General features: G+C 36.7%; 1 protein-coding gene across 10 annotated transcripts in view; it reads right to left on the bottom strand.

The window, feature by feature from the left end:
* ALS2 (alsin Rho guanine nucleotide exchange factor ALS2) overlaps positions 1–13310 on the bottom strand; it is a 52645-nt gene that overhangs the window by 3118 nt on the left and 36217 nt on the right. For 3 of the 10 annotated variants that reach the window (XM_036421544.2, XM_036421548.2, XM_036421552.2), the window contains 14 exons: positions 13212–13310; positions 12575–12739; positions 11022–11133; positions 10747–10824; positions 9461–9594; positions 8371–8538; positions 6489–6606; positions 6185–6342; positions 3970–4098; positions 3336–3512; positions 2430–2475; positions 2162–2223; positions 1483–1632; positions 1149–1245 (listed from right to left, as the gene is read on the bottom strand). In XM_036421544.2, the coding sequence (XP_036277437.1) occupies positions 1149–1245; positions 1483–1632; positions 2162–2223; positions 2430–2475; positions 3336–3512; positions 3970–4098; positions 6185–6342; positions 6489–6606; positions 8371–8538; positions 9461–9594; positions 10747–10824; positions 11022–11133; positions 12575–12739; positions 13212–13310 (1693 nt within the window). The other 7 variants (XR_004984972.2, XM_036421545.2, XM_036421546.2 and 4 more) reach the window with 7 other exon arrangements.

Below are 13310 nucleotides of genomic sequence, written 5' to 3'. Positions count from 1 at the left end.
TTTTTTTTTTTTTTTTTTTTACAAAGAGGAAGGGAGAGGGATAGAGAGTTAGAAACATCAATGAGAGAAATATCGACCAGCTGCCTATTGCACACCCCCTACCTGCGATGTGCCCAGAACCAAGGTACATGCTCTTGTCTGGAATCGAACCTGGGAACTTATCAGTCTGCAGGCCAATACTCTATCCACTGAGCCAAACCAGTTTCGGCTGATATACTATCTTAATTATTGTAACTGTATACCATTTTACTAACTGGCAGAGTGGGTTTATTCTCCCTCTTTTTTTCAGAAGTATTTTTGTCATTTTCTTTCTGTTGTTCTTCCAATAAACTTCACAATGATTCTACCATAGTCCAAGAAAAACTGAGGTGGGGGAAGCAAAATAGCTTTCAACAATCCCTAGAGAACCCAGATCAGAGAACCTCATTTGTACCTATTGGCTACAGTAATATATGGGGGGAAAGAAGATGCAATTTATATTCATTCTCTACATACTGCCTCCTGTGTTTTACATTAGTACCACTAAGTAGCTTGGAAAGTTTTTGAATCCTTGTTTTTCTTCAGAATTATATTTATATAAATGCTCTACATTTATAAGCATTTATAAAACTTTGAATTATCAATTTCTAAGGAGATTGGGTGGTGAATAATTTGCTTTAATATTTTAGAAGGTCAATTTCCTTAATATATCATATTTTAAAATATTAACAACTAGAGGCCTGGTGCATGAGATTTTTCCGGGGGGGGGGGTGGGGCGGTAATCCTTCAGCTTGGTCTGCGCCCTCTCACAGTCCAGGACCCCTCACTCCTTACTGATTCGCCTGCAGCGGAGGTAGGAGAGGATCCTGCCACCACTGCTGCGCTCACTAGCTGGGAGCCCAGCTTCTGGCTGAGCGGCACTCCCCCTGTGGGAGCACACTGACCACCAGGAGGCAGTTCCTGTGTTGGACATGCTCCCTGGTGGTCAGTGCACATCATAGCAACCAGTTGGTTCGATATTAGGCTTTTATTATATAGGATATGTGCACGAAAGGCACTTAATGTTTGCATTAAACTTATATAAAGAAGACAACTGGCTAATGTCAGATATATACTATGGAAACTGAAAGGTAGATTTTAAGATAATATTAAATAACACCTATACTTACCTTCAAGGTGGTGAACATGATGCCCTGTTCCCCATGCTGAAGGTATGGGTCCATTAGATCCTCAATGAGATGTACCTCAGAGCCTAAATTCCTAATCCTGCCCAATGAGAAAAAGATACTGAATCATTTATGTGTACATCTTCCTTCTGAATCTATTTGAGGGGGAAAGAAAAAAATAGCTCAACTAAGAGGTAATGACATAATGGAATGGTTTAATAGAAATAGAATTTTTTTAGTTTGGGGGAGCATATTCCTGTCATCAGTTCAAATAAAACAGAAGGCACACATGTTGAAATAAGTGGTCACTAGCATTGAAGTCAGAAAGACTGGTCACCTGGCCCGTAGCACCACATATAAGAAAACAGGAAACAGGTCGTCCATGGACCACAAGAAGTCCTCCTGCAGAGACGCCAGGACGCCCTGAGAGATCTCCTCGAAAGTCTGCTGGATGACCTTCAGTTTGTCGGATGGGGTAAATGTTGTGCTGTTGGGGGGAAAGGAGGAGAAAGATAAAAAGATACCTGTTAATTTTCTTAAGAGAGCCATTTGTTACTAATTTTTTGAGAGTATTCCCTCCTGAGGTACATCAGGCATGAGTTGCTGAAGTGTTGACCTCTGCAACCCAATGGTTCTCTGGGAAAAGAAACTTCCAACTATCTATGATTCACCTGGAAGAATTCACTAAATCACATGTCATCTCCTTTAACCAAGTGGATCTTATTTTCCTATTGCAGGCTCTTCTCTGAGGAAATTTAGTTAATTTCCATTTGGCTAAAGATGTGATTGGATAGGTAAGTTTCTGCGTAGGCGCTCTACTTTTGATAATACAAGGGCTTTGTAGCATGAAAGGTAACACGTCTCAAAAGAACCTTTCTTATTTCCAGGCTGAGTTTGACAACATCCAGGAGGGAAGGGGCGCTTAGAGCTTAAGTAAAAACAAGATCTCATTAATATCTTAATAGACTAACCACTAGTTTGATTTATGTGTTTTTTTCCAACAAATAAGAGATTACCTGATCTGCTGTAGACATTCTACGGCTGAGGCAAAACAAGCATCTTTTGTGGTTGGCAAAACCTGCAAAAAGAGTATTTATGAAGCTCAATGAGAAAAGCTATCTTTTACTCTAATAATAAAACAATACCAATGGCAGAGTGCGGGTCTTTGGTGAGTAACTCATGCTTGGGTACCATTCTACCAAAGTGAAATGGAAATTTCTAGTATCTCAAATCCCCCGTTCCAAAGGAAAGCACAGTTGCTAAGGAAACTAAAATCTACTGTACCTTTTTAGTCTCTCCAAGGATTGACAAGGTCACTGGCCAAAACTTCCTGCAATGGAATCCATACTTTGTCAATACAAGTTGTTACTTATAGTAAATTAACCCCCATAAAAACAGGTGATGGCTATACTGGCTTTCCTGTCCCCATTTAAAATACCTGTACCACAGACAGGTCAAGTTTTAATAAGCATTCCAGAATTAATTTAAAGTCTATCATGTCTCTTATGGATCTGTTATTCTATACTCCAAAATCCCTATACATTACAAATATGACCTAATAATGGCCAAAATCTTACCTTCACTCAGTTTTATTGATCTCATCTTTATTATTAAATTATTTCCCACTGAAAAGATTTACTTTCCAATTCAGGTTTATTCCCTTTTTTTGTTAGCACAAATATATAATTAATGGGCATTGGGGTGATCAGCCTTAGCACAAGAAAGCATAATTACTTAGTATTCTCCTGGAATAACAAGAAACCATATCTTTCAAAAGAGCACGTCTAAAACTTTTGAATTAGAAATCTTGTATGGGGAAGGAGGAACAAGAAGGGAAGGAAGCATACCCAAGATTAAATACAATTAGCTTTCTTTGAAAATATGAATGTATATATATTTTGCTTTAAAAACTGCAAAATATCAGTACCATAACTCAAATTTAAATTATATATATAAAGCATGAACACACACAAATAAAATATACTTTCTAAAGAATAATTGGGTTCATACTCATCTTCAAAAATAAAGATTGTTAAATATCACTATTTTGTGAAATAAGACAGATATGCAAATAAGTGAATAAATTGCAAATTGTATACATAATTAGATATCAAAGTACTCAGTTCCTGATAATGCTATTTACATTTTAAATTAAAACCACTTGATTCCACTCATAACTGCTGTATGTACCTCTGAACCCCAAGGAAGCCCAGCAGGGCGATATCTGGCTGCTTGTTTAGTCGCAGAACACACTCCCAGTAAATGTCCTCCTCACGGTCGTTCTCCAGGGCGTAGAGCATGAACAGAGGTGGGTAGAGCCGAGGCAGGAGCACAGGAAGCAGCAACCCAGAACTGGTTACCACGTAACTACAAAACAGTGAAGTGACAGGGAGAATCATTCATATTAAAACTCAATGCAGAATCAAAGTTGAAAGTAGAGGTGGGAAATATTGAGTTAAGGAGTAGTTATAATATCACTCTACTTTTCCATATGGAGTTCACATGAGGAGCTAATTAGCCCCCGAGTTTGTCTTGGACCAACTGTGAACTCTTTTCATAACTCAAAATCTAACTGGAAACCCACTTGTGAGATGATTTCTCGGTGATTATTTTAGGTCAGCCTAAGGAGGCTTTCCTCAGCAGCCTTTGTGCCCAGTCATTTGGGGCTGCACTTTCATGAACTTGAGAGCTAAATGAACCTCAGAGATCACCTGCCCAACCACATCACTTTAGAAAAGAGGAAGCTGAGATGGAGAGAAAACAACTTTTCTGGGGTCACTTGGCCGCCACCCCGTTTCTTCACATCTCCGCCACCTCCATTTACCCCGGCTCCGGCTCCGGGGACTCGGATCTGGAATCTGACTTCCCAGTGCAGAAGGATTTCCTTTCTGTGGGCAGGGGAGCCGAGAGAGGAATGGTGCTGCCCTCTTCAGGAAGCTCGGGAAATAAAAACCTAAGGAGAATAAAACACGTAATTAAGGAATTACACGTTAAGAGAGGCTGAAAGAGTAAAAACACATTCCCATTAACTAATCTATTTAAGGATCCATGAAATCAAACTTTATATCAACTAAATATTTTAGTTGTCTGAGTTTCTTAACTGATGCTTCTGACAATAAAATTAAGAATGCTGCTAATGAATAATACCACTAAAAATCTTCATGTGCTATGGCTTTTTTTCTGTCTAGTTATTTAAGAATGAAAAATTCTGATCTTTGTTTCTTTTACTGGATAATCCCATCGGATGTCAATCTGTATAAACTCTTCGAGCAGAGACCATTATTCTCAGAGTATTATAGGTTTCAAGTAAAAAATATCAGTGTTTATATAAAAAGCCAAGTTGCTGGAAAAAATCTTAAAGTGATTAAACTGCCAAATTGTTGAGGATTTTCTTCTAGGCTCTGAATTTTCCCTACATTTTAACTCCAATCTCAAATGATAGGTCTTACCATGAACAAGTTTATTGTCCTCTTTATTTTTACAGACTTTAACTGTGACCCTTGCTGTTTAAATACAGTCTGCAATCTTCTTTATTTTTGTAGACTTACCCCCTAGTTTCATAGTTGGTAAAGCTAACGAAGGTCAGGAAACTTATCTTCATTATACCCTTGCTAATGCCAGAGTGGAAATACTCACAACCCAGGGTCTTTTAGGTCACAATGCCCTAAAAAGCTGAAACATTTCCACATAAATTTAAGAAAGTTTTATGGGACAAAATGATAAACTTTTGCATAATTATTCCAACATAATATTTTGTTGGCTTACACCCAGTTCCAGATTTGCTTACTGCCTTAAAACTTTCAAAAAATGCTTACTTTCCTGCTTTCTAACCTCCTTCCAAGTCTCTGTTCAGATATGACCTTATTAGCCAGGCTTCCATGACCTTCTATTAAACAGCAGCATCTTACTCCAGCCCCATCTTCTTTCCAGATCGCATTCATATTGTATATTTTGTCTACTCTGTTCCCACTACAATGTAAGCTCCAGGACGATACAGATTTCAAAAAAGTTTTGTGTGCTGTTTTATTCTGATAAATTCCCCCAGGAGCTAGAATGGTGACTAACATAGAGATGCACCCGATAAATATTTGTTGAGTAAATGAACAAAGATGATACTGTTGTCAAGGAACAGGACATAAATACTCAGGGACAAAACTTCACATTAAACTTTATCCTCTCTGTGATGGTACCTAGAGATAAAATCCAAATAAGACTATTCTATTTCATACCAAAATTACAGTTAAATAATACTATTTTAGCCTTCTGTTATACTTAATGAGTAAGAAAGACATAAAGGCCAAAACCGGTTTGGCTCAGTGGATAGAGGGTCGGCCTGCGGACTAAAAGGTGCCAGGTTTGATTCCGGTCAAGGGCATGAACTTTGGTTGCGGGCATATCCCCAGTAGGGGGTGTACAAGAGGCAGCTGATCGATGTTTCTCTCTCATCGATGTTTCTTTTTTTTTTTCTTTTTTTTTAAATATACATTTTATTCATTTTTTACAGAGAGGAAGGGAAAGGGATAGAGAGATAGACACATCGATGAGAGAGAAACACCGATCAGCTGCCTCCCGCAGACCCCCCACTGGGGATGTGCCCACAACCAATGCACATGCCCTTGACCGGAATCGAACCCGGGACCCCTGAGTCCGCAGACCAATGCTCTATCCACTGAGCCAAATGGGTCTTGGCTCATCGATGTTTCTGACTCTCTATCCCTCTCTCTTCCTCTCTGAAAAAAAAATCAATAAAATATATATTTTTTAAAAAGAAAGACATAAAGAAAATTAATTCACAATGGTTAAGGTTCTTCTTTTTTTATATTTATAGCATAAACATAAATTAAAGATGTACTTTTATGATTCAATCTATTTAAGGATCTCTGGCACAAAACCATTTTCTTGATGAATAGTTTCTGTGATAAAGGAAAACATTAATGATTCTTCACCAAGTTATAATCTCTAGATTTAGGACAAAGATACCTAAACAGTATAAACTAGTATTCTACAACTTGCCACCTTTTCATGGAAAGATCTCTTACCTCACCAGTTGGAAAATCCGCTTAAGGTAGGACTTAATCTCCTTCACAGCCTCCTGCAGTAGCCGGCGGTTGGCTCCCACGCCCACGTATGTCATTCTATACACGGCAACCAGTGTCTCCACGAGCCTGCCCAGGGGGTGCAGAGGAGTGTCACAGGCCTGAGCAGGGAGAGAATTAACAAAAGAAATACATAGAAGCAAAACCAGGAAAATGACAAAAATGAGCAGAGAGCAGACTTGGATGATATGTTGTGGTTTTGCATCATTGATCCACAAGCCCAGAGTAATTTTGACTCTAGCTTTACCTTTATTAAATATTTCTTGATGTCATCATATTTCTCCACTGAGAAGGCACCAACATGCTGAGGAATGAACTCCAAACTCTCTAGTGTCTGAGTCTGTGAACGACTTAGTATCTCTGGACTATAAAAGAGAAAAGAAAGCCTCTTATGAATTTCACATCAAGAAAGCAAGATGATTGTAATGTGCTTATAAAACAATTGACAATGAAAGGATAAAATGGAGGATCTAGAAGAGCGTTTGCCCCCAATGAGCACATATATGGCTACTGACCTGCTATTAAGTTTATCTAACAGTCATTCAAAGCATCATTTAAGGTGACTTCATAACAACAATAAATTAAAGATTTTACCTCACTATAAACCATGGTGTTGGAAGTTACTATATCAGCCTGAAGAGAAAACTGGTGATAGATTTGTCAGTAATGAGAGAAAAATGGAATAAAATGGAAAGGAAGAGCGAAGGAAAAAAGAAATCAAATCAGAGGGCATAGGAAGAAATAAAAATGAGCTCAAGGAGTAAGGAGATAATGAGGTTGCTACAGCAGGTGGTGAAGCAAGCACATTAATGGGTAAATGGAAGCTTTGGACGAAGAGGCTGACAAAACACACGACTTATAATCGGCAGAAATGTTTGGTAATGGCGTGCTATCATTAGATTATTACCAATCCGAAATTAGGAACAATACACAATCATTATTTTTACACTATTTTAGAGATACAAATAAGATATGGTTTTATATAAAAGTTCATGCATTCTCATTCCTTGGGAACATTAAACAACAGTTCATCCAGGTTCTGTAAGTGAAGGCTGACCATCCGCAGCACACACAAGGGCAAGCTCAGTTTTAGTCAATTTTGGAAGTTTCTATTTTTTCCACTGATGGAGTAGAGGGTAAAAATCATGAACTTCATGAATGAAACACTATAATCAATTCCCATTTATACCAAATACAGAAAGAAAAAAAAAAAAAGAAGACCCAAACTTAAATGCTTAGCAATGTTTGTAAAGTTACTAAGTTAAAAAATAAGACTATGAAAAAGGGCAGATGGGGAAAAGAAAAGCAGGAGAAAAGGATAAGAAAAAGTAGAAAAACAGCCCGGCTGGTATGGCTCAGTGGTTGAGTGTCAACCTATGAATCAAAAGGTCATGGCTGATTCCAGGTCAGGGCTCGATCCCTAGTGTGGGGCATGTAGGAGGCAGCCAATTAATAATTCTCTCTCATCATTGATGTTTCTCTCCCTTCCTCTCTGAAATCTATAAAAAATGTATTTTTTTTTATTTATTTTTTTTTTAAAGAATTTCCTCAAGAGTTTGAGCTCTTGCAAGCTTCCCGTCATGGCTTCCCAAGCAGCTGGCATTGCCCCTTCATGGAAGTAGTGGAGGCCGGAGCATGAGAAAATGGAGGAGAGAAAGAAGTCCCAGTGTTTCTCCCCCACTCTATCTGAGCTTTAGGAGTCTTTTTCGCATCTTGAGCCAAAGCAGAGGTTTTTTTCTGGGTCTCTTGTCAATCTGCAGTAACAGTGCCTGCTTCAACGTTCCAGGTTACACTGCGCTCAGGCTGAGGGATAGTTCAATTTAAAAACCTAGTTAACTCATGACTGGTTCAATGGTCCTTTAAATTCGGATGTTCTTCCCCAGGACACTAGCTGGCATTTACTTTTCAGTGTTCAAATAGCTGTCCATGTATTTGGTGTGGTTTTATAGCCGAGTTCAGTAGAAGAGAAGGTGGGGAGGGAGGTGTTTTATCAGTCTTACCCAGAAAAAAAAAAAGTACACCATTGACTTAAATTATATTTTTAAGTTAAGTGTGCCTTGACTACTCGTTGGTTTTAAGTTTCATCTTCCTCTCACGCACTGCTCTGTGCTGGGCAGGCATTCACCCACCTGTCTCTGTGTTGGCGCCGGTTGGCAGTCAGGGCCACAGCAATGTTGTCCCATGCTTTCCAGACTTCCCCTTGGCCTGGACTTTCACAGCCCAACTGACGCCAACATTCATCAAACACTGCTTTCCACTTCTCATCAGCCGGCACAGCCAGATTTCCTAGTTTCCTGCTATAAAAAGTCATACCACACTTTTATTAATCACCTTTTTTGTGCAAAAATCATAAAAAGAAACTAATAAACAACCGGGAGTGCTTCTGTGTCTGAAGCACTGATGTCGGATCTATTTTTAAAACACTGAATAAAAATTATTAAGTGATGTTTTTAACTACTATTCATACACTAAAGTCTATGAATTGTTAAGTACAAAGCACACAGAATGGATTCCTTTGCTTTCTCCATTTACACAGAGTTGATTTTGTAAAGTTGATTCCTGTTAAAACAAGGACTTTCTGTGCTTTGCTCAACTCATGATAGGAATTGTGAAATACATTGAATACTGGGTTCTAATAATACTCTAAGAATATACATGGTATAAAAAATATATCAAGCTCCCATCAGAACCAAGAATCTGAGATGCTATCAAAAAACAAAGCTAAAGCTGAAATCAATAAGGGAAAATACACATCCAAAATACACATCCAAAAACTTGTTGAGAGAACATAACATAACATAACATAAAGACTTAGATTTTAACTTTCTTTTCCATGAGTGAAGAGTATACTATTCCACTAGTTATATGTATACATGCCTGATCTTTATTTTTCAAATCAAATTAGGTAAGGGTTCCATTTAAGAATGCTCTTTTTTAATGAACTTGGATACCTGCACCATTAACAGTAATATTATTTCTACATACAGAACTTTTGTTTTAAACATCTGTGCTCTAGGGGCTTTAATCTAAACCAAGACTTTAGATTTAGCTAACAATTCAAGGAGGTTATACTTTGATAAAAAAAGAAAAAAAAAAGAAAAAAGAAAAAAAAAAGCCTTCAAAAACTTGCTCTGCTCTTAAAATATTAACCAGCTTTGATAAAAGCAAGACAACTCAAAACATTCAATAATTAATCCAGAATTAACATTAATTACTCACAAAACTTTGGGTTTGTCTTTATCACTCTCATACAGACTAGGCTTAAAGTAGGTTCCAGTGATTTTTATGCCAGATCCCCATTCTCCACTAAAATAACCTTCAATGTAATCTCCATTTGGCATAGTCAGTGTTCCCTAGGTAAAGTTAGAGAAAATGTGGAATTAGAAGAAGTATTTTCAATTTAAAAAACCAAGAGAAAAAACAACACCAAATGGTTAACATTTCCCTTTTTAACTTATTCTTTACCAACCCCCAATTCTTTTTTTTTAATTGTGTGTATATGCAAGTGCAGAAAGGGTATGTGAAAATAAACCCTGTAAAAAAAAAACACACACACAATACTCACAGAAAAAAATTGATAAAATATTTTGAGCTAAATGAAAAGAACACACAATTTATACAAATGCATGGGGTTCTGCCAAAACAGTGCCCAGAGGTAAATTTATAGCATGTGAAAATATGCTATAAAGAGATGTAACATCATTAGTTTTAAGGGAAATGCAAATTAAAATCACAAGATAACACTTCATATCCACTAGAATGGCAAAAAAAAAAAAAAAGGAAGAAAAAGCAGAAACTAAAAAATATTAGCAAAGACATGGAGAAATTAGAAACCTCATACAATGATGGGGGGAATACAAAATGCTGTAGCCACTTGGGAAAACAATTTGGCAATTTCATAATATGTTAATCATCAATTTTCCATACAACTCAGCAATTACACTCATAGGCATCTACCCAAGAGAAATAAAAACATATGTACATACTAAAATTAGAAATAATAGAATACCCATTAACTGATGAAGGAAGAGATAAAACAAAATGTGTTTTTGGAATACTATTCAGCAATAAAAAGGAATGAAGTACTGCATGTGCCTGGGTTGTGGGTTGGATCTCCAACCCCAGTTGGAGTATGTGTGGGAGGCAACTGATTAATGTGCCTCTGTCACATCAATGTTTGAGGGAAGACATCAAAAACGCTGTGCTAATAAGAACCCACACAGAAGAGACCATGAGCTGTATGATTCCATTTATATATCATACAAGCAAACTTAGAGAGTAATCAAGTCCACTAGAGGTTCTCTGGGACTGGGTTAAAAATGAGGGCGGACTTCAGATGGGCAGAAGATGATGACAATAATGCTCCAAAATTGGATTGCAGTGATGGTTATACAACTCTTATTAAAAATCATTGAAACAAGTGAATTTTATGAAGTTAGCTTTTTAAAAAAATCAAGGAAAATGAGTAGCACTGTATTAGAGAGAGATAGAAGTTAGTTTCCAACCTTTCCACTAAGAGTCCAGTCATCCGAAAATTCTCCCTCATAGATAGTATCATCTTCAGAAAGCAAAACCCCATTTCCCTGGGCGAAAAAACAAAACAAAAATCACAATACATAAAATGCAGACAACTTGGGAGTACATATTCCCTAAAGCCTTACTACTTTTAAAGACAAGAAAAATAGTACTAAGAAGGTAGAACATTAATAAATAATTTTAAAAGTTAATGACATAGGAGTTTTTAAAAAATTAATAGTAACTGTGTAAATGTTCCACTCACCATCATTTTATTAAGGTGAAAGTTGCCTTCATAGTATAATCCAAACTGGGTAACTACCACACCATTCCCTTGACATGCATCATCTTGCCACATTCCCATATACTTTTCCCCCCTTCATAGAAAGAGAAAAGAGATGAAAAATCAATGATGATGAAGATGAGGTGGGGGAAAAACAATCATCACATGAAAGATACCAAGCATCGTCCTAGGTTGGTATGTGTTTAAATTTTTCTAGATCAAGTGGTTAATCCAATTGCTTCAAACATGAAACATAAGACAGCACAAGGTGTCTTCCTCAGAGCAATGTTCTCTCAGGGATTAAATATTATAGTCTACCGACAGAGATCTGCTTCTACTCCATGTATATCCATGACAACTCTAAAATATATAACTATTCAAAATGTGATAGGCAAACTCAAAACCTATGAAGATTTTTTATTACTCAAAAGTTTTTATTACCAAAAAAAGAGAAAAAAGAAATAAGGTTTACCATACAAAAGAAATTTTACTCATCTCCACTAAAAAGACAAAATAAGCACAAACTTCTGTTAAATAAGCATAGATTTTAGTAATAACATAAAACTTTTTTTTTTTTGTTAATCCTCATCCAAGGCTATTTTTCCCACTGATTTTTTCAGAGCATGGAAGGGGGGGGGGGGGGGAAGAGAGAGAGAAACATCGATGTGGGAGAGGCACATTAATTAGTTGCCTCTCACATGGGCCCTGACTAGGATTGGGAATCAAAACCACAACCCAGGCATATGCCTTTGACTGGGAATTGAACCTGCAACCTAATGGTCACAGGCCGATGCTCCAACCACTGAGCAACTAACCAGGGCAACAGCAAATTTTTCGCATTATGACAACAACACGAAGGGAAAAGAGTACATAATTAAGTCCAAAGACAAATCAGGCCAACTCAAATATGGGTTCAAAAGAACTTCACACCTCCCCAACGTTTACATGAATTTAACTAAGCTTGATATCTGGATTATGGCATAAAAAAAGATGTTAGACAGTTTCAGACATAATAGCAAAGAAAATTTACTCACTGAAAATTTTGGCTACACAAACATTTAAATTCACATGATTCTTTGAAAAAAGCAACTGTATACCCCCCTCCTGTGTCTGATCTGAGAGGAAGACCTGAGCAAGAGATATTTAAATACCATGCTAGGACTGCATATGGAATTTCCACAGGTAATTTCCTTCTAACCTTTTACCACTCTCATCTATTATATTAATTTCAAGGTTTTTTTGTTTTGTTTTGTTTTGTTTTGCATAATAGTTAATGATTTGGTAGCCTCTTTGAAACACTAAAAACTTTTAAGTGTGAAGCTTTAAGAAAAATAGTACCAATTTTAATTTTAAATGATCCTGACAATATAAAGAAGTAACCTATAGTTTGGTTCACAAATAAATGAATAAAATGATGTCTGACATGTCTTCTTATTAAAATTTTTCTCAACATTATCGAATAAAGACAGTTAGCCTTCATAGAATCATCACTATTTTTGGAGAAATACTTTGAGATTAGAAGCAGAATACTGTACCTTGTGATATCATCAAAGACACCATATCCTGATTTCTTATCCATTACCCACTGGCCAATGAACATGCTGGGAGAAGAGGAAGTCAGTTTTCCACTTCGTAGGAGACCGTGACCATGACGCATGTTATCTTGAAAACAACCTTCAAACACTTCACCAGAGGCATAACTGTGGTTAAAAGGGATGGATAAACATCACATCACATTTAATTTTTATGCTTATTTTTGCAAAGTTAGGAAACTTAAAAGTATATTCATGTCTTACTGGTAATTATAATGATTAGTTATATGATTATTTTTCGCCAATCAAATCTCATTTCCAATAGGAAAATGAAATGAGTGATCTCTGAAAGAATGATAGATTTGTCCATATTAGAGTCATATAATAAACATAAATTTATAGGCAAGACATTTAGAAGAGCCTATGTGAAAGTAAGGGTTTATAAAGTTTGTAGTTTTGTTACGAACTAAATAAAAACCTAATACTTTCATCTTGTGATAGAACTTAAAAAAAAAATACTTTAGTTTCAGACATAAGAGCAAAGAAAATTTACTCCTTGAAATTTTGGCTATACAAACATTTAAATTGAATGTTCTTTGAAAAAGCAACACCAGTCCTACAACCTTTCCAAAGTTATTACCTATAGACTCCCTGACCACACATCTTTCCTTCTTTCCAATGGCCCACATAATGGTCTTCTTTGCTCAGTGCTTTGTTTGGGATTCTGTATTCTCCATAC

Source organism: Pipistrellus kuhlii, unplaced genomic scaffold (genome assembly GCF_014108245.1).
Source record: "Pipistrellus kuhlii isolate mPipKuh1 unplaced genomic scaffold, mPipKuh1.p scaffold_m20_p_7, whole genome shotgun sequence".
In the NCBI taxonomy this organism is placed as follows: Eukaryota; Metazoa; Chordata; class Mammalia; order Chiroptera; family Vespertilionidae; genus Pipistrellus; species Pipistrellus kuhlii.
Note: the sequence above shows the minus strand (reverse complement) of the source record. Positions and strands in the feature narration are given on the sequence as shown.